This window comes from Fistularia commersonii, chromosome 12 (assembly GCF_037954325.1).
Source record: "Fistularia commersonii isolate RoL2024-O1a breed Wild chromosome 12, RoL_Fcom_v1.0, whole genome shotgun sequence".
Taxonomy (NCBI): Eukaryota; Metazoa; Chordata; class Actinopteri; order Syngnathiformes; family Fistulariidae; genus Fistularia; species Fistularia commersonii.
The window spans coordinates 3,535,581-3,560,144 of NC_141295.1; the positions used below are offsets into that span (position 1 = coordinate 3,535,581).

Sequence of the window (24,564 nt, forward strand, 5' to 3'; positions counted from 1 at the left end):
AGGTAGTTGGTGTGAGAGAGGAAGATACAGAGAATAGGGTTAGATGGAGAAGGTTGACTCGCTGTGGCGACCCCTAACGGGAAAAGCCGAAAGAAGAAGAAGAAGAATATCAGGACTTATATATATGCATATATACTGGAATAGCATATCAGACACAAATATGCTTTTCACTGTAAGGAACAGTAGGCTGCACCCAGTTTGACTCACTAAAATATTTCTTCTAAATATTAGTATTAAAATAATCTGAGCTGCTCATAGCAGGGAGGTCAGCGGTTCTCCACAAGTCTCCCAAATAACCCAATGAGAGCGCGAATCCTCGTTTGTCTGTATAAGCGTCCCCGATTTCGACCGGGTGAACCCCAAAAACTGGGATTCGGAAAAACCCGAGCCGCGTTTTCCAAAGATTTCCTCCAATCGTGCAGCCGTTCAGCCGACCCCGTTCGAACCGTCGGCCTCTTCTAGTCGTCCAACACCCTTTTTTACCAACACTGCAAGATTTATATACTGCTCAAAAAAATAAAGGGAACACTTGAACAACACAATGTAACTCCAAGTCAATCACACTTGTGTGAAATCATAGTGTCCACTCAGGAAGCAACACAGATTCATTTTGACTTGTTTTAAGGACATTACATCAAAGTTGGATCAGCCTGGAGTTTGTTTTTACACTTTAATTTTGAGTGTGATTCCTAATCCAGACCTCCATGGGTTGATACGATTGATTTCCATGGATCGTTTTTGTGTGATTTTGTTGTCAGCACATTCAACTGTGTAAAGAGCAAAGTATTTCATAAGAATATTTCATTCATTTAGATCTAGGATGTGTTTTTTTAAGTGTTCCCTTTATTTTTTTGAGCAGTGTAGTTTATACATAATTCATTAAATTGTCACTTTTGAAAATGAGTCAGTAGATTATATCCATTTGAAAAGATTTTTTGAAATGTTAGTTTAGTTTATAATATAGTTAATATAGTTAACTTTAGTTTTTAATATTGTTCCTATAGTTATATAGGATATGACAGATTCTTGTTTGTAATATAAACATATATTCTTCCAAAACTGAATTGGAGTACATCTCGGTCACACCAATACCAGCAGCTTCCGAAATCAGAGGATGTTTGCACAGGGAGGGAGAAGACGGTATCACAAATTAAAACTTAAAATTAATCGCGATTAATTCACATTAAATTTCACCCTGATTAAAATTGGAGTCTCTGATTCCACAGTCGCCTTTCATTATTTATCCTAGACCGAACCCAGACCCCCCCTGTGGAAAAGCTTTAAAAATTTGCTCAGTGACTTGATGTTTATGTTTTGTTTTGTTTTTTTGTTGTTTTTTTTTGGGGGGGGGGGTGGATATTTATTTGTTTTGTTTAACTGTAGCGGATTATAAAATAAAATCCCTGTGGTTTAGTTTTTTTGTGCAAATATATGCAGAAGTGCAACCAAAATAGAGATTACTGATTTGAGGATGACAATATATCAACCAGTCGAATATATGTATTTTCTAAAATTAGTACTTCAAACACTGAAACAGATGACCTGAGTCTGCATCAGTTGAATTTCAAACTTTGAAAGGCATTTACTTTACGTAACGAGCTCAAATTATTACAGACGGCTTCTCATACGTCCCAACATCGTACCTATTTTTTAACAAAGCACGAGACTGTCATGACGTAACGGTGTAATAACAGTGTAATAACAGTGTAATAGTAGTGTAATAACACTGTCATAACACACGGTGCCCACATGTGTTTGTGCACTAACCTCTCTGCGTCCATGTGATGCCGTCGCGGGGCCTTGTAGGGTCCGCGATATAAGGGGGGGGGGGGGGTATTTGTTTTGTTTTAAATGTAGCGGATTATGAAATAAAATCCTGTGCTTATTTTTTTGAGCAGTGTATCTACCCCTCCTCACCAGGGCGGGAGGGAAAAAAAAAAAAAAAAAAACATATTTACCAGTTTGAGTTGAAGTCGCCCTCCTGCTACCTGGTATCTTTGCAGCGGAAGAGGTTTACCCCTCCACCACCCCTCCCCACATTTCTGCACGATTATGAAACCAGCGCGGTCATGTGATGTCTCCTCTCATCATCATCATGACAAGTTGGAAATCTGACCTTCCGCCTGCACACACACACACACACACACACACACACACACACACAGCTCTGTCGTGCACGGCGGCAGTGCACCCGAGGCTACACTAGGGGCGGAGTTTGACCTCGCAAGTCTCGAAACATCACTAATCCTCCTCGGACGCTGGTGGCTGCGACCATCACCGGCCTGGATTTTGCATTTAAAAAAAAACAAAATCCCCCCAAAAATCTGAGAAACCAGCAGAAAGGGAGTTTTTTTTTTTTTTTTTTTTTGTATCGGGGATTAAACACCGCAGATCCCGCTTGGTTTGTGTGTGTGTGTGTGTGTTGGAGAGATCCGGAATGCTGCACTATGACAGATAGTGCGTTACATGCGCGTCTTCTCCGCAGTCATCCGTAGCCTGCGTTTCGCGGCGGCGGCGGCGGCGGCGGCGGGCCGGGATCGGTGCGGTTCCCGCTCCGGGAGGCGTTCCGGGTTCCCGCACCGCTTTCGAGGTGAGTTCCCGCACCGCTTCGTTTGCTTCCCCGAAGCGTCGCCTTGCAAGTTGCGTCGTATTTATAGAACCGGCGAGTCTCTGCCGTGTCTCTCCCGCGTTTGCGTCCGACGCGGAAAAAAAAAAAAAAAATCCACGGTGCTCGCAAAATCCCGTCGCGAACGGCGGGCGCTTATATCGGACCTTACAAGGCCCCGCGACGGCATCACATGGACGCAGAGAGGTTAGTGCACGAACACATGTGGGCACCGTGTGTTATGACAGTGTTATTACACTACTATTACATTGTTATTACTCTGTTATTACGCCGTTACGTCATGACAGTCTCGTGCTTTGTTAAAAAATAGGTACGATGTTGGGACGTACGAGAAGCCGTCTGTAATAATTTGAGCTCGTTACGTAAAATAAATGCCTTTCAAAGTTTGAAATTCAACTGATGCAGACTCAGGTATCTGTTTCAGTGTTTGAAGTACTAATTTTAGAAAATACATATATTCGACTGGTTGATATATTGTCATCCTCAAATCAGTAATCTCTATTTTGGTTGCACTCTGCATATATTTGCACAAAAAAAACTAAACCACAGGGATTTTATTATGTAATCCGCTACAGTTAAACAAAACAAATAAACATCAACCCCCCCCCCCCCCAAAAAAAAAAAAAACAAACAAAACAAAACATAAACATCAAGTCACTGAGCAAATTTTTAAAGCTTTTCCACGGGGGGGGGGGGGGGGGGGGGGGGGGGGGGTCTGGGTTCGGTCTCGGATAAGTAATGAAAGGCGACTGTGGAATCAGAGACTCCAATTTTAATCAGGATGAAATTTAATGTTAATTAATCGCGATTAATTTTAAGTTTTAATTTGTGATACCGTCTTCTCCCTCCCTGTGCAAACATCCTCTGATTTCAGAGGCTGCTGGTATGGTGTGACCGAGATGTACTCCAATTCAGTTTTGGAAGAATATATGTTTATATTACAAACAAGAATCGGTCATATCCTATATAACTATAGGAACAATATTAAAAACTAAAGTTAACTATATTAACTGTATTATAAACTAATGGTAAAAACAGTGTTGACAACATCGGAAATCATTTGCAACTTTGCATTTCAATAATCTTTTCAAATGGATATAATCTACTGACTCATTTTCAAAGTGATAATTTAATGAATTTTGTATAAACTACACTGCTCAAAAAAATAAAGGGAACACTTAAAAAAACACATCCTAGATCTAAATGAATGAAATATTCTTATGAAATACTTTGCTCTTTTACACAGTTGAATGTGCTGACAACAAAATCACACAAAAACAATCAATGGAAATCAATTGTATCAACCCATGGAGGTCTGGATTAGGAATCACACTCCAAATTAAAGTGTAAAAACAAACTCCAGGCTGATCCAACTTTGATGTAATGTCCTTAAAACAAGTCAAAATGAATCTGTGTTGCTTCCTGAGTGGACACTATGATTTCACACAAGTGTGATTGACTTGGAGTTACATTGTGTTGTTCAAGTGTTTATTTTTTTGAGCAGTATATTTTACGTCTCTCTATTGAGGGACTTCTCAGGGGATATTTGCGTTATTTTAAAAGCGTATTTACATTTCAAGTCCCGTTTTTTTTTTTTTTTTTTTTTTCCAGTGTCCCGCATCTGCAGCCGCCGATCCTGCTTCCCGTCTTAAGCGCTCTGGAGGTGCGAGGGGGTGAAATGGATGGAGCCGACGGCCAGATCACCGCACCATCTCCCACCTCCCGGCATGTCCAGCTGCAGCAAGTCCCCCTCTCAGTCGGGAGAAGGTAGATAATATGATTTACCTGGCATCCGACCAAATCAGTCATTTGGATTAGTGATGTAATGAAAACTGAGTCCGAGATGAACTTTCATCCGGGAGGGTCTGCTTATTATGCTTCTATAGATCCCCCCCCCCCCCCCCCCCCCGTGCCGTGTAATATAATCACGTAAAAAAAAAAAAAAAGAACCGCCCGCACGATGTGTTTTATGTTGACGAAAGGCGATCGATGAAATGTCCGATATTTGAAAGGTTTCGTTTTTTTTTTTTTTTCCGGCCGTAACTCATGAGAGATCGCGAAGGCGTAAAGAGAACTGGTCGGAGAATCGAGACAAATTGAATTCCATAAAAGTGCCTCGGTGTTGATTTAAGCCAGAATGGCTTGAATTACCAGATATATTCAAAGTAATAATAATCATTTCACTTTGCGACCACAGAATAAAACACACTATAGGTGAACATATTCACAAAATTCAATAACCTATGCAGTTATTAATTTTGATTAATTAGTTAATTTGGTTAAGTTACTATAGTTAATTCAGTTTAGTTAATTGTTTGAGTTAATTAAAATAAAAATCAAATCAAATAAAGCTTACTATAGGTGAATATATTCACTATATTAAATATACTATGTGGTTATTAATTTAAGAGTTATTTTAGTTAAGTTAATAAGTTATTTTATTTAATTTAGTTTAGTTTAGTTAATTGATTAATTTACTCTAGTCAATTAAAATGAAATAAAAAAACGCATTATTGGTGAATATATTCACTATGGTCAATAACCTTTGCGATTATTAATTCCCATTAATAAGTTAATTTTGTTAAGTTGATTTGTTAATTTAGTTAATAAAATAAAACACAACATAGGTGAATGTATTCACTATATTCAATAACCTATGCGGTTATTAATTTTAATTAATCAGTTAATTTAGTTAAGTTAATATAGTTAATTCAGTTTAGTTAATTGTTTGAGTTGATTAAAATCTAAATCAAATAAAATAAAGCATACTATAGGTGAATATATTTACTATATTAAATATACTGTGCGGTTATTAATTTATTACTTAATTTAGCTAAGTTAATTAGTTAATTTATTTAGTTTAGTTTAGTTAATTGGTTAATTTACTCTAGTCAATTAAAATGAAATAAAAAAACATACTATAGGGGAATATATTCACTATGTTCAATAACCTTTGCGGTTATTGATTTCAATTAATGAGTTAATTTTTTTAAGTTAATTTGTTCATTTAGTTAATTAGAATAAAAAAGAACACACTATAGGTGAATTCATTCACTATATTCAATAACCTATGCGGTTATTAATTTTAGTTAATTGAGTTAATTTATTTTAGCTAATTGGTTATTTTAGTCAAGTTAATTTGTGAATTTAGTACATTATTTGAATTACGCAAGATGGCTTGATTATGAACGCTGTTAGCATAGTAATAACGTTCATATCATGAATAACATGCTGATAAATCAAGTGTTCGTACACGTTCCTTCGTCATCAGCTGCCGCCTCTAACTCCATGGCATGGGTGAAGATGTTCAAAAAACCCGGAGGAGGTCTGAAAAAATCCTACCAGCCCGGCAGCATGTTGTCGCTGGCGCTCACCAAGGGCCTGCTGAACGAGCCCGGACAGAACAGCTGCTTCCTGAACAGCGCCGTCCAGGTAAGGAGATTAAAAATCGTACCCGTCCGTTTCTCGACTTGAACTCGGCACGGAAACGTGAGCTGTTTTTTTTTTTTTTTTTTTTTTTTTTTTTTTTTTGATGATTTGTGTCATAAGCGTGTAATTACACCTGTGTCAGGTGCTTTGGCAGCTGGACATCTTCAGGAGAAGTCTGAGGCAGCTCTCGGGACACTTTTGCCTCGGCGACTCCTGCATTTTCTGCGCATTAAAGGTTTGTCAGTTTCAGTTTAAGCGACATCGTCGAAGAATCGTCTGTAACGGACGTCTGGTTTTTTGTTTTCAGAGTATATTCGGACAGTTTCAGCAGAGTCGGGAGCGCGTCCTCCCTTCGGACAGCCTCCGCAACGCGCTGGCGGAAACTTTTAAAGATGAGCAGCGCTTTCAAGTCGGCCTGATGGACGACGCCGCCGAGTGCTTCGTACGTTGAAACCCTTGGTTTTGCTTCTCCCATCAAACTAGGAATTGAAAGAAAAGCTCCAGCGATTCAATTTTTTCTTAAAGTACGAGTTTTAGGAGACACAAGGTCAGCTGGGAAATGTTCTTGTTTTGTTTGAAAAAGTCAGTAAATTTGGTACCGTTGATTTTCCTGCAACGTGAAATCAACATCCTTTGTTTTTTAGCTTTTTTTTTTGTTGTTGTTTATTTACAAAAACGCCCTCAGATATGTCCGACTTCGGTTTACCCCGACATGTTGAAAAAAAAAAACCTTAAGAAATGTAAACGTGTGGGCGGGCCGGGTCGGCGAGGATCTGCGGTGTAAATGAAAGTAGAACTAGGTGGATCAGACTGGTTGCTAGGCTACAGGTTCTGCAGATGTGAAGTAAAAAAAAAAAAACATGAGCAGCATCACACGGTGGCTTGGAATCTAGAATTCCAAATTCTAGATTATTTTAAAAATAATTTTAATTATTTCAAATTGTATAATATATTATAGAATATAATATATTATATTATATATATATGTACATATGTATATATACATATATATATTATACAATAATATATTTATTAATATTAATATTGAATTTTAATATATTTGATACATATATATTTGTATATGTATATATGGGTGTGTGTGCGCATATATATATGTGTACATATATATATATTTGTCAATATATATATACATATATATAAGTTAGTTAATTAGTTAGTTTTTTACATATATATATGTACAAAATAATATATATATATATATATATATATAGTTAGTTAATAAGTTAATTTTGTACATATATATATGTACAAAATTACAAAATATACATATATATATATATTAAACAAAATTATTTTTTAATTCGTCAGTTTGCATTTTGTGTTAAACCAGTTACTGTGACATAAATCCTGCAATAATTTAAATTTCAGGCATGTTTGTGTTTTTCAATGACTATAGGTAATTTGCAGGTATGCAGTGTTATTCATTATTACATTATGATGGTTGCGATTCTATATGGGGTTTTTTTTTTACCCTTTTTATCTTAGGAGAACATTTTGGAGAGGATTCATTTGCACATAGTGTCGGACGCCGCAACCGACGCGTGTTCGTCCAAATCCTGCATCACCCATCAGAAGTTTGCAATGATGCTGTATGAGCAGGTACATTTACACTGAACGCGGCTTATTTAAACTTATATCAACTTATTTAAAGTCAAAATCAACTTTGTCATCAATTTCTCCGTAGGTACCAGACATACAGATGAAAATGTTTCTGTCGATCCCATGGTGACTTGAAATTAACAAAATTATATAATAATGAAATGCACAGTAATGGTGACGTGCACAATATACATGAAAGTATAAAGTGCATGCAGAATTACTGTCATTTATCCCTATTTTTAGAACATTTTTAGAATTTTAAGATATGTAGTTTCAGTGCAATACTAGCTTTTGAAGTTAAATTCCAAATAGTTATAAGAATAAGAATAAGAATAAGAATAAGAATAAATATAAGAATAAGAATAAGAACAACTTTATTTATCCTGACGGAAATTGTTGTGCCAGAGTTTCAAGTAAAACATAACAATAGTAAATAATAGTAGGAAACTGTATAAACAGAAAAAAAGGAGGGAGAATAAGAAATACAAATAAAACTATAAAGTGTGTATCATAATATAACTCCCAATCACACTTTGTTCAAAGCACAATAACATAATATAATATAATATAATATAATATAATATAATATAATATAATATAATATATCAATATGGGTAACTCTATTACGTTTTTGTAGCAGGTGAGTAAACACACTCATACATTTCTTTTTAAATTTCATATATAAGTATTAGTGTTCAAAATTACATTTAAATGAAGTAGAATAATTATAATAATTATATTTCTCAGCAATAGGAGGGAATTTTTGAAGTTGCACGTATCCCTCATCTGTATCATTACTTTTTTAAAACGTCCTTACAAGCGCGCTGGAGTCGTAAAAAAACATTACGTAATTCAAAACGTTACATAATTCCATTACGGGTTATGCATTTGTCACTGATGCTATAAGGGATAAATGCATTATTTATGAGTCTCCTTATTAAAAAACAAAGGGGGTCTTGCTTGAAGAAAAAACTCAGGATTGTTACTTCACTTTGTGTATCTTTAAATTAATTTACATACGCCGTTGAAGACTGTATTAGAGTTATGTAACGTTGTTATCAGAAGCGAAAGGAGACGTCGCCGATTTTGTCAGAAAATGACATTTATTCCCTTTTTTTTTTGCAGTTTGTTTGTCGCTGCTGCGGCGCGTCTTCAGATCCTCACCCCTTTTCCGAATTTGTACATTACGTCTCCACTACAGCTTTATGGTGAGTACGTCTTATCATTATTTAAAAACAATCAATCGATCGATTAAGTCGGTATTGATGTTCCCTCCTGTTTTTGCAGCTGCGGCAAAAAAAAAAAACGAAAGCTAAATATTGGTGTTTTCTCGCTTTCTAACCCTTTTTTTTTTGTGTGTTTTCATAGCTTTGCAATATATTTTTTGCTTCGAAATTTTTTTGATGGAAAAACCTCTTGTGGCATTGTTAAAATTATCTTTTCTTTTATTTTTATTAAAAACACAAGAACGATACCAAAAAAAAACAAAACTGGCAAAATTAAAAAGATTAATTTAATATCCAGAATGGCCACCATTAGCCTTGTAAACATTATACCTCCTCTTATACATGCTAATATTCAATTTTCTAATAATTCTAGTGGCAAATTTTCTCACAGTGACAAGATTTTCTCTTTTAACTCAGCAATATTTTTAGGTTGTAATTTCATCAATTCTTTTAAAATATTCATTTTTAGTATCAATTCATCATGTAATTTTTAGAGGAACAGTTCATGACAGTTTATGATGCAGTTGTTTTTAGATCGCTGTTTAGATGATACAGAACACTTTATGATGATTTCATTTGTGAGCTGAAGGATATTTTTTTCTGTCCTTTATGATTGATATGAATATGATGTGAAATGATATGAAAATGAATTTATATCACCATGAGAAGAATTGATTTCATAATTTCTATTGTCGCCCTAAAAATGGAACACAGCGGTAATAAAAACTATTGAGAATACGTCAGAATACTTCACAAGTAACTTTTAATTCAATCGCTGCATTTTACACTTTTTAGTACATTATAATTATAAAATATTCCATAATATTGCAGGTTTTGTATGTCTATCTTGTCATTAGAATCACACACTGGGCAAAGACCATTATCATGCTTGGGGCAATAAATACATATAAAATAAAATAAAATAAAATAAAATAAAATAAAATAAAATAAAATAAAATAAATAAATAAATAAAAATTAACTTAAATTAAATTAACTTAAATTAAATAAAATTAAATTAAATTAAATTAAATTAAGAGGGAGAAAAACTGCATAATTTTTTTTTTTTATACGATCTGGTTAGTTTCTCTGCCATGCAAGTTTGTCCCACATGCCTGTATTATTGTTATAGTAGAACAAATATAGTACACATAATTGCTCATCGTGAAAAAAATAAAACAAGGAATAAATAAATATGTATATTTATATGTTTTACAAACCATAAATATTTAGGTCTTTACATTTTGGAAAACATCTGGAGTAATTTTTCTAATTTACACTAATGCTACTTCAAAAATCTGTTTTGATCTCAGAGAGATTTTCTACTCCTGATTTTCTTTGAATATTTTGATAAATACTTAAAATCAATTTTGAATTTAGAAACTCCTTATTTTTTCCCTATGTTTAATTTTGTATGGACGATTACAACTGAAATAATATCGCTACATTTATATGATTACTAATGCTCCAAAAATTACTCCAAAAAATGTCAATATTTAGATTTCAATTCTAATTTACACTAATGCTACACCAAAAATCAGAAATATTTGATTCTCCTGATGATTTTTTTTTTGCTACAAGTTGATGTTATCATATAATGTTCCATGGATATTAACTATTGCACGTTAGAGAAATGCTGTAATATATTTGTATCGACATCACACAACAAACTTGCAGAATCAGCTGCCGCAGTGATTTATATTTATATATCTGCGGACGGTCTTTCTGAAACTTACAGCGTTTGTGTTTTTGCACAGCCAACAGGTCGATCGCATGTTGGGGAAGAACGAGCGTCTGAGGTCGGACATGTTCGGAGAGTTGCTGCAGGCGGCAAACAACACGGGTGACCTGCGAAGCTGCCCGGTGTGTGACAAAATAAATAAACTTGTGCTTGAGTTTCTATAAAATTATATTAATTACGGGCATTATTTTTATGCTTTGACCAGTAAGTCCATTTCTTTAATTTTTTTATTTTTTTTAAGTTTATTTTTCTCCCGTCGCACTGCCTTGAAAGGGGGAGATGGCGCCAGATGAGTAGATATAAATAGTAGTAAGGGCTTAACCAATTTTTTTTTAAATTTTTTAATTTTTAAATTTTTTAATTTTTTAATTTTTTTTTATTTATTTTTTTTATTTATTTATTTTTATTGTAATTTTTTTTTTGTATTTGCTGCTGCTGCTCCTCTTCATCCTGCAAATCAAAGTGTAGCTGGAAAAATTCCTTCAAACCCTTTTGAACTTTGCTCAAGTTTGCAATACACCTTAATATAAATGATTAAAAATAAAGATAAAAATAACTGCTGTTTTTCTTATTATTATTATAATGGTTGTCAATTTCCCTAAAAAACAACCCATAATAAGGTTATCTCACTATGTTCAAGATTTTAAGACTGGTAAATAGTAATTAGAGCCAAAAACTGTTACACAACAATTTAATCTTATCTCAAAACCAAATTACTGCCGTTGGAACTGAATATTCTGGGTTTTAAAATACGCTTGACAAGAAGTGCAATGCAGGTGTTTATTTAAGCTGTCTTTTTTTTTTAATAAGTAATAATTACGCTCAAAACTCTAAATCAGGGCTGGGCATGTTGAGCCGCATTTTGTAATAACGGTGCATTTTGTAATAAACATCCAAAATGTAATAACTTTTTCATTTCATTTTGTAATATGTAATAAAAATGTAATAACATGGAATTTATAGAATATTCTCTGTTAATGCAACCTTTGAATAGTGTACTGATAGTAATTGCTAAGTACAGCTACTAGGCTAATACAGTGATACTAATAATAGGCCTAGCTTTTACTAATACTTTAAAATAAAATAAAATACAATTAACAAACAAATAAACTATGCTTTAGAATTGTTATTACACAATGCACCATGTTATTACATTTCCTAGAGAATAAAAAAAGTTGCAAGTGCATTTTGTAATAATCTTCTCAATATGTAATAACTTATTACATAATGCGGCAAAATTTATTACAAAATGCGGCTTTATTATAAAATGAAATGAAAAGGTTATTACGTTTTGGACGTTTATTACAAAGTGCACTGTTATTACAAAATGCGTCTCAACAGGGCAATTATTTTGACATTTCTTAATCAATTTTTTCCAACTAAGTATCATGGAAATTGAATTTAAAGAAAATTGAAATCTAAATACTTACATTTTATGGCATTTTATTTCAACTTCAAATTACATTATTTTGTATGAAATCATCCATACAAAAGGAGTTTCTAAATTCAATATTAAACTGAAAATATTTACTAAAATATTCAAAGAAAATAGTTTGGTGGGAAACTAGTTTCTGCTCTAAATGCTCATTAAAATGCCCTGATATTGTATTTCTGTATTCTGTATCAAGCTACACAAGTGCAACACAAGGCTAAATTATATATACATATATAAATATACTGCTCCAAAAAATAAAGGGTAACACTTAAACAACACGATGCAACTCCAAGTCAATCACATTTGTGTGAAATCAAAGCAACACTGATTTATTTTGACTGTTTTTCCACGTTAATTTTGAGCGTGACTCCAAATCCAGACCTACTTTTGATTTCCATCAATCATTTTTTTGTTATTTGCGAAAAAATACTTCATAAAAATATTTCATTCATTCAAATCTGTGTTATTTTAGTGCTCCCTTTATTGTTTTTGAGCAGTATACACACACACACACACACACACACACACACATTATAGCTACATACATTTATTTTGAATTTATTCGGAGTTTTTCTGACTGAAATTTATCACATTTTAATAGTTATCACGGTATTATTGACCCACATCTCGTCCATATCTGCAGAGCGACTGCGGTCAGAGTATCAAGATCCGCCGCGTTCTCATGAACTGTCCGGAAATCGTTACCATTGGCTTCGTCTGGGATGCCGAGCAGTCGGACCTGACGGACGACGTGATCCGGTCGCTGGGCCCGCGCTTGAACTTGTGTGGGGTAAATGCAGAAAATGCAAAATTTCTAATTTGCTTTTTCCCAAACTACTGTGATCTATACTGATCTAGAACCGCGGTGAATGTTGAATTGTTTCATAAGACGCGTGAATGAGAGGGTGCAGTCTGATTTATATAATATTACACGTTTTTCTCGGCGTTGATTTATTTATTATTTCAATTTTTTTATGGTAAAACAAGCATTTTCTAGGGTGGCGACCAACCGCAGCATGGTGTTCTCTATCCTGGGCTCTGATTGGCTCGGCCACCGTAGCATCATTAGCATGCATTCAATTTTTTTCAATACATTCGTGTTTTTTTTCTCTATCCTGGACTCTGACTGGCTCAGCCATTGCAGCATCATCAGCATGCATTACATTTTTTTCGATGCATTCAGCTTTTGTCTCTATCCTGGCTTCTGATTGGCTCAGCCACCATAGCATCATTAGCATGCATTCAATTTTTTTCAATGCATCCAGTTTTTTCTCTATCCTGGACTCTGATTGGCTCAGCAACCGTAGCATCATCAGCATGCATTCGGTTTTTTTCTCTATCCTGGGCTCTGATTGGCTCAGCCATTGCAGCATCATCAGCATGCATTACATTTTTTTCGATGCATTCAGCTTTTGTGTCTATCCTGGGCTCTGATTGGCTCAGCCATTGTAGCATCATCAGCATGCATTACATTTTTTTCGATGCATTCAGCTTTTGTCTCTATCCTGGCTTCTGATTGGCTCAGCCACCATAGCATCATTAGCATGCATTCAATTTTTTTCAATGCATCCAGTTTTTTCTCTATCCTGGACTCTGATTGGCTCAGCAACCGTAGCATCATCAGCATGCATTCGGTTTTTTTCTCTATCCTGGGCTCTGATTGGCTCAGCCATTGCAGCATCATCAGCATGCATTACATTTTTTTCGATGCATTCAGCTTTTGTGTCTATCCTGGGCTCTGATTGGCTCAGCCATTGTAGCATCATCAGCATGCATTACATTTTTTTCGATGCATTCAGCTTTTGTCTCTATCCTGGCTTCTGATTGGCTCAGCCACCATAGCATCATTAGCATGCATTCAATTGTTTTCAATGCATCCAGTTTTTTCTCTATCCTGGACTCTGATTGGCTCAGCAACCGTAGCATCATCAGCATGCATTCGGTTTTTTTCTCTATCCTGGGCTCTGATTGGCTCAGCCATTGCAGCATCATCAGCATGCATTACATTTTTTTCGATGCATTCAGCTTTTGTCTCTATCCTGGCTTCTGATTGGCTCAGCCACCATAGCATCATTAGCATGCATTCAATTTTTTTCAATGCATCCAGTTTTTTCTCTATCCTGGACTCTGATTGGCTCAGCCACCGCAGCATCATCAGCATGCAATTCAATTTTTTTTCATGGTAAAACGAGCATTTTCCAGGGTGGCTCTGATTGGCTGAGCCATCATAGCATCATCAGCATGCATTCAATTTTTTTCAATGCATTCGGCTTTTGTCTCTATCCTGGCTTCTGATTGGCTCAGCCATCGTAGCATCATCAGCATGGGCAAACTACGGCCCACGGGCCATATACAGCCCATTGGGCTTTTTAATCCAGCCCGCCCAATTTGAAATTTTAATGTTAATCTCATTTATTGGGTTGTCATAGAATGCAATATCAGCCGACACTTTGCCACGAAGCGTGCTAACTATGCAAGAACGGCTCGGAAATTGACGGCTAATCCAAAAACTCTGGAGAATGTTATCACAGATTTTGCGCTGGCCTTCAAATTAGCAATTAGCCATGTTTGTAAACGTCAGGAGGACGGCACAAGTGTATCGTTCGATCTGCAAACACCACAACAAAACTACCTCCGGACGCTGACACACTGGAAAAAATGTCCATTGGAATTTACATATTCTTCTATTCTGTTCTTTCCATGTCATTCATTTATATTAGTTAAATATTAGTTCACGTCTCCTTCCATTTCGCCATTTCGGCCCGCGAATCAAAAAGTTTGCCAGCCCCGGTAAAGGAAGTGTTTATAAGAGTAAAAAGGAAAGGAAAATAAGAGTGTTGGGAGGGTCATAAAGCTTCAAAAAAAGTAAATAATAAGATAAAAAAATATGGTCACCACTTTGCCGCTGGTTCTGGAACATAAACAATGATCTACTGCATTTTACGGCCCATCCGGCCTGCTTTGCTTTTTTATTTACTTATAAAATTAAATAAAATAGCATCAAATTAAATTAAATTAAATTAAATTAAATTAAATTAAATTAAATTAAATTAAATTAAATTAAGAGGGAGAAAAATTGCATGAATGTTTTTTGTGATATGATCTGGAAGGTTTCTCTGCCATGCAAGTTTGTCCTACATGTCTGTTTTGCAAAATATTAGAACAAATATAATACACATAATTGCTCATTGTGAAGAAATAATTAAAAATTAATAGATAAATGAATATTTTACAAACCATAAATATTTAGGTCTTCGAATTTTGAAAACATTTGGAGTAATTTTTCTAATTTACATTAATGCTACTCCAAAAATCAGTTTTGATCTCAGAAAGATTTTGTACTCCTGATTTTCTTTGAATATTTTGATAAATCTTTTCAATCAATTTCGGATTGAGAAATTCCTTATTTTTTCCTTTTGTTTAATTTTGTATGGATAATGACATAAAAAAATAATGTCGCTACATTCATATGATCATTAATGCTTTTTACAGTTGAAAAAAAAAGGCAAAAAATGTAAATATTTACATTTCAATTTTCATTTTGTTCAATTTTCCCGATACCTAGTTGGCCGGCGCATAAAAATTGAAAAAATAAAATAAAAAAAATAATCGTCCACCCCTGGTATACTGTGTATGAAAGTATCACAGTAGAATAAATAAACAATACGGTTGTTGTTTAATTCCTCCTGGGATTTGATTAAACGCCCCGCCATTCCGATTCCTATGAGTTTGCTCTCTTTCAGCTCTTTAACCGTGTCACCGATGAAAACGCTAAGCGGAGTGAGCTTCATCTGGTGGGGATGATCTGCTTTTCCAGTAAACATTACTCAGCCTTTGCCTACCACACCAAGTCTTCAAAATGGATGTTTTTTGATGATGCAACTGTAAAAGAGGTAAGGACAACCGCCTAATAATCCCCGAAAGCCGCTGAAAAGTTCACCGGCTTTCTCTCCCCCGGCCCCTTAGATCGGATCCAAGTGGAAAGACGTGGCTTCTAAATGCATCAGGGGTCACTTTCAACCGCTTCTTTTGTTTTACACCAATCCCGAGGGGACGCCGGTGTCCAACGAAGACGCGCCCAGACAGACCACCATGTGTCCCCGTTACAAAGCCCAGGTGAACGGCGATGCCGCAGGTGAGATTTTTCGACCTGAAAGGAAAATTTGTGCAAAAATTTTTTAAAAAAAAAATCACATGTTCACATGCCGATTATTTCTGAATTATTGATGGCTGGCTAATTTAATTGAAAGCTCTGCAGAACCGTTTCTGGCGCTTCAAGGGATGTTTATTCTAATCATTGTTAAATGATATTATTTATAGGGTATTAATGACAACCGGTGATGCTGAAAATGTAATCAGTCACAACTTATGAATGCAATACTCTGAAATTAAAGGGATTAATGTGTGATTAATCGTATAATTAATCAGGTGATTAATCAGTGTGATTAATCGCCTGATTAATCCGTGTTCATTAATAAACAATTATTAATCCCTCAATGCTCACCTGAAATAGCAAAGTTGTTGCATAATTAATGAGTTCATTTTTTTATGTTTTTTTTTTTTTTTTTTTTTTTTTTTTATGGATTTAATTCACATTGGATTTTTATTCTCATCAAGTCTTCATTATTCGGTACCAGTAGTTATTTGCCACCAAAACATAAACATGCACCGATATTGACATTTCTGTTACCGAATGAATTCAAATTATGTCTCATACAATTTCAATGTAATTTTACGAAACAATCGGTGCGTTCCAGAGCGTAAAATGTCACCGGATGTCCGACTAAAGACGGCACTCTACAAATTACGGTCAGCTTTGGGATTCGGCGAGCGATGTGAAGAGATTGCCCTGCCCTGTGTGCCGGTTTGAACTTGACATGAGGATGATGCCTCTGTTGCATGCAGATTACCACCCACGCCTTCCTCGCTAATCCCTGCTCCTGTGGCCGGGCGCGCTCACGCTGCACAGTTCTCGCTCCCGCCCCAGACGCTAAAGATGTTTGCCTACGATTACTTAGCTATTTGCATTTTTCGGCGATGTTGATCTTGTTTTCCTCACAAACGCTCACTGGCATGGGACTGGAGTCTTGTTATTTTGAGATAAAGTGTAAGTAATTCTTTTTTTTTTTTTTTATGTGAAATACAACGTCACTTTTTAAATTTGCTTCATTTCATCTCAGCTACTGCTTTTATGATACCGCTTTTAAACGATATAGAATATTTTTGAATTTATTTTTTAATATTTTGTATTTTATTTTTCATTTTTTTCTGTTTTTCCCAGTTCCCCGTCTCGCGTGCGTGTCGCTCTCGCATCTCGCCGATGCGTTAATTACCGCGGACGTGCTAAGTGTGTTTCATCTGAATTTAGCATCATTTTATATCCGAAACCTCTCAAATCATGGCATTAGGCTACACGAACAAATCTGGAAATCCATAATACTGCAGCTTATTCACTGCTTAAGCACTGATGTTGTAACATCCTGCAACCACGCGGACCTGCAAAACAGTGTATGCGTTTATTCCCCTCTTCTATTTTCATCGTCCGGCTATAATAACGTTTTATCCGTTTATGGTAGTATTTCTCGTCTGCGGTGAATCAGAAAGTCAAAGAGCGGAGCAAAACATTTCTGTCGGGCGGTCAAGAAAGCATCCAAGCGGTTTGATTGGCGTGTTAAAGACACGTTAAAGAAAAAGAGTCGGTAAACAAGACATCAGAGAGCTTTGACATTTACCGATATCACATTTACCATTGTGATATTTATTTCTGTGTGAATGATATGTGAAGTAATTGTTTGCATTCTCTGATCTTTTTTTTTAAACTGAATTTCAAACCGAACAAATGATCTCATGCTAAAAAAAATAGCGTTAGCACTAACGGCTACATGCTAGCAGCGGATGTGATAAAATGGTAGTTTTCATAGAGGAACAACAAACGTGCTCATTCGTCCGCCATTTTGTTTTTTATTTTGTCCCCCTCAGTGAAAAGCACGGTTGGCAGTCCGCAGAAGAAATTCCAGGAATCGTTCATGGAGAATCTGCAGAGGCCCGGCGAAACGTCGAAAAAGGACAGAGGGCATCGCCGATCTGACCTTTCTCAACACAAAGGTGGTACAAAGCAGTGACGTGCAATCAGGGGAGGCAGGAGAGGCTGTGCCTCACGTGGCAATCTCAGAAAGAAAAAAAAAAGGAAAATGAAATATTATGGTTATATTTATCAGTGATTTGCACTGTATTGTTAGATGTTTACATGTTTTTTTTTGATCATTTTTTTTATTTTCGCATTTACCCTTCACATACTGAGACGTGCGGTGAGGCAGTGGACTGTCGAGCCTCACTGTAGATTGCCAGCATGCTCTGCACTTAGGCAGGATTTCTGTTTCTCTGTATGTTGTTATTAAAATGTTTTGCTAGATGAACTACATTTCCAATTTGTCCACAACTGTATGTGTGTTACTCATTTCTTGCGCTACTAAGTGAGGCACACAATTCTCCTGCCTCACCAGCCACGAACCTCACAAAAGGATACGCAAGGAGGCCAAAACAAAGAAATGCAGATGTAATCTCTTCCTGGTTTCTTTTCAGACGTCACCCACGGGAGATCGTCGTCCCCTCCGGAGAACGGACCCAAGTATCCCACGGATCCAAAATCAAAAAGCCATGCCAGGAGCGAGAAGTCGGTAAATCACTCAACCAGAGGACCTCAGGAGCCCCGCGGACAATCGTCGTCGTCCACCCAGTGCGGAGGGCACGGCAAGAGGAACAACGCGTCCCCGGGTTGCTACGATCAGGATAACAGCCAAAGTCAGTGGGAGAAAAGCGGGGTCGGAGGAAGCCGGTGCAAACCCAAATCCACCTGGAGGCCCGTTCGCGAGGCGCTGAATGTGGACACTGTGCTGAACGAGCTGGAGCAGCGTCGCCAACAGCAACACGACGGCCTCCGGCACGGCCAGCCGTCACCTCAGGAAAGGGCGTACGCCGAACCGAGTCGCGAATGGGAGCACTCGCGGAGCCGGGACGACCGGAAGCAGAAGTGCTTGATGACGATCTACGAGGACGAGCAGCGGCACGAGACCGAGAGCCACAGCTCGGTGGAGTCGGAAAGCCGGGCCAACCAGCACAGGGGAGCCAGGCTGAAGGGAGGCCCCAAGACTCTTCTGCGCAGCGACACCTGGACCATCCAAAGAACCGAGTCGGGCTACGAGAGCAGCGACAGGCTCAGCAGCGGCTCGACCAATCCCGACTCCCCCGGCGTCGACGGATTTTCCGCGAAAGAGCAGAGGACGCCGACGGACGCGCAGGTGCAAAGGTGAGCCGTGTCTGAAAACATGCTAACTTTGGAAAACGTCCAAACATACCGATAGATAGCGCGATAAAGTCCGTTTTATTGGTCTCTTCCAGCCAGCAGCACCAGAAGGGAGACGATTCCAGATCCGGTGCGGCGTCTTCACCCCTACATAATGGTACGTCCCAAAATGCACGAGACCCTCTTCCAATACAACCGATCAGAAGCAGATAAATTTTTCTTTTTATCAATAAATTGTCGTATGGATAACGAATATTAGATTACAAAAAAAAAAAATTTTTCAACCCAATATCAAATATATGTCATAGTAAAGGTGGAGATGTGAGAAAACAGGAATTAGCAGTGATTTTATTATTTATTTATTTATTTATTTATTTATCTATCTATTTATTTTATTTTATTTTATTTTATTTTATTTTATTTATTCATTTATTTGTTTGTTTGTTTGTTTGTTTTATTTTATTTATAAATAAACCAAATAACTATTACATCTATAAGAGTAAGTGCTTAGTCACATTTTAATCGGAAAATTTTAATTTATTTTTCACATTTAACATCTGGAAGCTGTTTAGTTGCGTCACATCGATTTATCTGTGAATTAAACCTTTTTTTGGCGTGATTTTACCTGTTTTTTTTTTTTTTGTTTTTTTTTTGGTACGCCGCGTTCTCAGGGCATCAACATGAATTCTTCTTTTCCGATCACGTGGCCACGAAAGGGAGTAGAAATCGATTCCCGTCCGGGGTCGACGTCTAAGCCTGGACCGTCTTCTTTAACCTCTTCCCCCTGTCAGCCCTGCATAGACATTAATCTGATGATAATCCCACAAAGCTCGTTCAAATAGCACAGCTGGACAAGACTACCGGCATTGTGGCAAATTTATATTCTCTCCCCTGCAGTGAGTGCACCGCTGCAATATTCTGCAATTTTTTTATTTTTTGCAACGGTAAAAAAAAAAAAAAAAAACATCTAGATTTGAGAAAGAATTGACTTTGCAGATTCCTCATCTGCAAGGAAGGCCAGTGGGATTAAAACCCCACTACTGTCACCTAGTGGTCAAAAGTTCTTTGTGTGTGTGTGTGTGTGTGTGTGTGTGTGTGCTATTTAATGGGCTTAATCCATTATCAAAAAAAAAGCATCGTGATCAATGGTATTTAAAGAAAAGTATTTCCGCTTATTAATCCCAGGCAACCAATCAAAATCTGTATTCAAATGCATTGAGTGTGAATGAGTGAGTGAATTGTTGCATGTCTCTATTTGACATGTGAATAAATTTATAAATTGTTGCATGTTTATATGACATGTGAATAAGTTTGCGAATTGTTGCATGTCTCTATTTGACATGTGAATAAATTTAGAAATTTTTGAATGTTTATATGACATGTGAATAAGTTTGCGAATTTTTGCATGTCTCTATTTGACATGTGAATAAATTTAGAAATTTTTGAATGTTTATATGACATGTGAATAAGTTTGCGAATTTTTGCATGTCTCTATTTGACATGTGAATAAATTTAGAAATTTTTGAATGTTTATATGACATGTGAATAAGTTTGCGAATTGTTGCATGTCTCTATTTGACATGTGAATAAATTTAGAAATTTTTGAATGTTTATATGACATGTGAATAAGTTTGCGAATTTTTGCATGTCTCTATTTGACATGTGAATAAATTTAGAAATTTTTGAATGTTTATATGACATGTGAATAAGTTTGCGAATTGTTGCATGTCTCTATTTGACATGTGAATAAATTTAGAAATTTTTGAATGTTTATATGACATGTGAATAAGTTTGCGAATTTTTGCATGTCTCTATTTGACATGTGAATAAATTTAGAAATTTTTGAATGTTTATATGACATGTGAATAAGTTTGCGAATTGTTGCATGTCTCTATTTGACATGTGAATAAATTTATAAATTTTTGCATGTTTATATGACATGTGAATAAGTTTGCGAATTGTTGCATGTCTCCATTTGACATGTGAATAAATTTAGAAATTTTTGCATGTTTATATGACATGTGAATAAGTTTGCGAATTGTTGCCGCTCTTGTGAATAAGCGGGCGACTTTTCGCATGCTAATATCACGATTGCATGTCTTTATATTTCTAAATACAGCTCAATACTAGTAAAATCTTTGTGCACTTTATAGCTTAATGCAGGCATGTCCAAAGTCCGGCCCGCGGGCCAAATGCGGCCCGTGGTCAAATTTCCACCGGCCCGCAGCCTCTGTCATAAAAATCGATAACAAAATCGAATTGGGTCCGGCAGCCCATTTTCCTATTTTGCATTTTTGATCGGAGTCTAAAATAGAAATAATGAAAAAACACTGCATTTCCCCTTTTTGATAAGGAGAAATACAAGGATTCGTATGGCGCTTTGTACTTTCGAATAATATCACAGTTCAACAATATCAATTTAGAAGTTCAAAGTGAGCATTTAATTGTGAATAAAATGTAATATTTCAAATGAACCTATATATGTTTAATATTTTTCCAGATGGACTTTTCCTCATTTTATGTGGTATTCAAATATGACAGAAAGAGTGCTTTGTACCGCTGAATAATATCACAGTTCACCGTTAATATCACTCATTTTCCCGTTCACATGTTTTGAATTTAGAAGTTCAAAGTGAGCATTTAATAGTGAATAAAATGTAATGTTTCAAATGAACCTATATATGTTTAATGTTTTTCCAGATGGACTTTTCCTCATTTTATGTGATATTCAAATATGACAGACAGAGTAAAAACTTAAGATTTGCGTTCTGTGTTGAAAAGAATGATAATTGCGATGAAAATTGTCACGAAATTGTCGACTTGTCATTTAATTTGTCATTTAATGTTAATGGTTCCAAAAATATCCGGTCTTTTCCCCTCACCAAATGTTTATTGTGCGCTTTATATCATCTCATACGGCTTATCCTGCAACCTTTAGTACAGGATAAGCCGTATGGACAATGAAAATAATACGTCGATCACACATTACTTTGGTGGTGATGTAATAACAATTCTTTTTTTTCTATTTATTTGCCATCTTACAGGAAAACATCAACTCAAACCTCAGGGAAAGAACCACGACCAGGTTTCGCATCTAAAGAGCAGCCCGAGCGCAAGGTAGCTTCCTTCGAATCCGATCGCTCCGATTTTCCGCGATATCCGTGATATTCAATTATCGCGACGCTTGTCTCTCACAGACGGAAATCGAAATACGCGTCGAGTACTTCCAGGAAGGCGGTATCTTCAGAGAGGGACGCCGCGGGTTCGGAAAACAAGCAGAGCGACTCTCAGGAGCAGAAAATCTGCAGAGGGCACGCCGGGGAAAGTACAGCCCTGAGGCACATTTCCAAAACCAGCAGCTCGGAATGGAACAGCTCCGACGATCTGGCTCTTTCCGAGCCGGAGGAAAGAGACGTATCGGCGTATCGCCCCGGCGACGGCGACGCGGCGGCGGCGGCGTCCGATTCGCCGGAACGAATCGACACCCAGCCTCCGGCGGGGTCGCCTCACCTGTGGGTCGCCCCTCACGCCGGCGAGACGAGCCACGCCGGTTTCCGCCCGAGGACGCTTCAAGAACCGCGGCTTTCCGCCTCGTCTTACGTCAGCCCGCACAGGAAACCGGAGATTTCCGGCCTCCGGGCTTTTTCCGACGCCAGCTCCAAGTCGGGGTCGGACCCGGAGAGGAGCACGCCGTCGTCGTCGTGCGACAGCGAGGGATGCCGAGGAGGGGATCAAGCGGCGTTGCCCCAGGAGGTTTCCCTGACGACGTATTTCAACGTGGACAACTGCATGACGGAGACGTACCGTCTCAAATATCACAACCAGAGGCCTCTGGTGCTTTCGGTCACCCTGCCGCGGACGGCGGTCGCGAGCGAGCGAAGAGATACCGCCCGCGCGCTCGCCGCCGACGTGCAAGACGTGCCAAAAACGAGACCCGAAACAAGTAAGCTTTTTCACGATTTTCCGACTCCTCTTTCTGTCGCTTGATTTAAAAAAACAAACAAAAAAAAAAAACGTCTTCTCTCCGCAGGCAATAATAGCAATAAATCCGCCGCTAAGTGGAACCCGGTGACGGCCAAGGGACTGGACGAGCACGGGTTTTTATGAACCCGCCGTTTCTTCGCGGAGACGTCCGAGACGCCAAAAAGTAGAGAGATACGAAGGGGAGACCGAAGGTCACGCAAGATTTTCACGAGAAAAAAAAAAAAAAAAGGAGAAACTACGGGAGAAATGGATGACGCTAAAAACGTCTTCCGACGTCCCGCCTTATTGCAGCGAGAGGATTTCACCCGCGGATCCACAGGTTTGATTTTGCACAAAGGTTTTTTTTTCGGAGGGGGGATTTTTCTTTTCGCTCACTTGGATTCATTTTCTGATTTTATTTCACGCGGCAAAATTTTTTGACTTTTTTAGGGGATATGAAACTTGCATCGTCAGCGAAAGAGAATTTTTTTTTTTTTTTTTGCGCTCATAATGAGGTTTAATATCAGTGCAGTTACAAACTGTACAATTCGTCCAACTTTTTTTTTCTTTTTCTTTTTACACGGAATATCCTTAAATGGTACACAGCCTAGCAGTAAAATGCCAGAGGTTAAAATAAATAAATACATTTAAAAAAAATTAAAAAAATAAGCTTTCGATCGCCGGTCACTGAAAAGCAGTGTAAATTTCAGATTTAAAAAAAAAAAAAAAATCGATTTTTCAGGGACCCCCCATAGGGGTAATAACAGGGTTCTACAGCATTTCCGCATGAAAATGTTCTCCTAGAATCACAACTTTGGTTGAGGACTTTTCCGTCGTCTTCATCACTGCGATCCACGACATGTCATTTGGACGATATTTTCCCCTTGAAATTATATATCGCGTCATCGTGCCCCGAAAAAGGCCATAATTATTACGCAGTTATAAGGCTGGATAATTATACCGTATGTCGCGCTGAGACGTTCTCAGTGCGGCCTTTTTCTAACCCTGCTTTTATACCTCGCACATTTCCTTTACATTTGTTTTTTTTGTTGTTTTTTTTTTTGCGTATATTATTGGCTTGGGTAACCGGGACAAAAAAAAAAAAAACATTGCAACACTTTGGCTTATTCAGTAACTAATTTGTTCAAACCCTTATCGTTCTCCTTTTTCGACCCCTATCGGATCTTTACGGCAATTATGTGTTAATGAGTGATGGAGGGCTG

At 37.1% G+C, this 24,564-nt stretch overlaps 1 protein-coding gene across 1 annotated transcript; it reads left to right on the forward strand.

Annotated features, from left to right (window-relative positions):
- The first annotated feature begins 2,344 nt into the window (after positions 1–2,344).
- Positions 2,345–24,072, forward strand: LOC147228162 (ubiquitin carboxyl-terminal hydrolase 53-like). The gene is made up of 17 exons (XM_086156408.1): positions 2,345–2,590; positions 4,238–4,393; positions 5,898–6,058; positions 6,198–6,290; positions 6,363–6,497; positions 7,562–7,675; positions 8,801–8,883; positions 10,657–10,762; positions 12,719–12,865; positions 15,819–15,968; positions 16,042–16,210; positions 18,055–18,180; positions 18,658–19,381; positions 19,474–19,535; positions 22,423–22,495; positions 22,576–23,321; positions 23,409–24,072. The coding sequence occupies exons 2-17, from the start codon at positions 4,309–4,311 to the stop codon at positions 23,483–23,485; spliced, it is 3,051 nt and encodes a 1,016-aa protein (XP_086012534.1). The 5' UTR covers positions 2,345–2,590; positions 4,238–4,308; the 3' UTR covers positions 23,486–24,072.
- Positions 24,073–24,564: the final 492 nt, after the last annotated feature.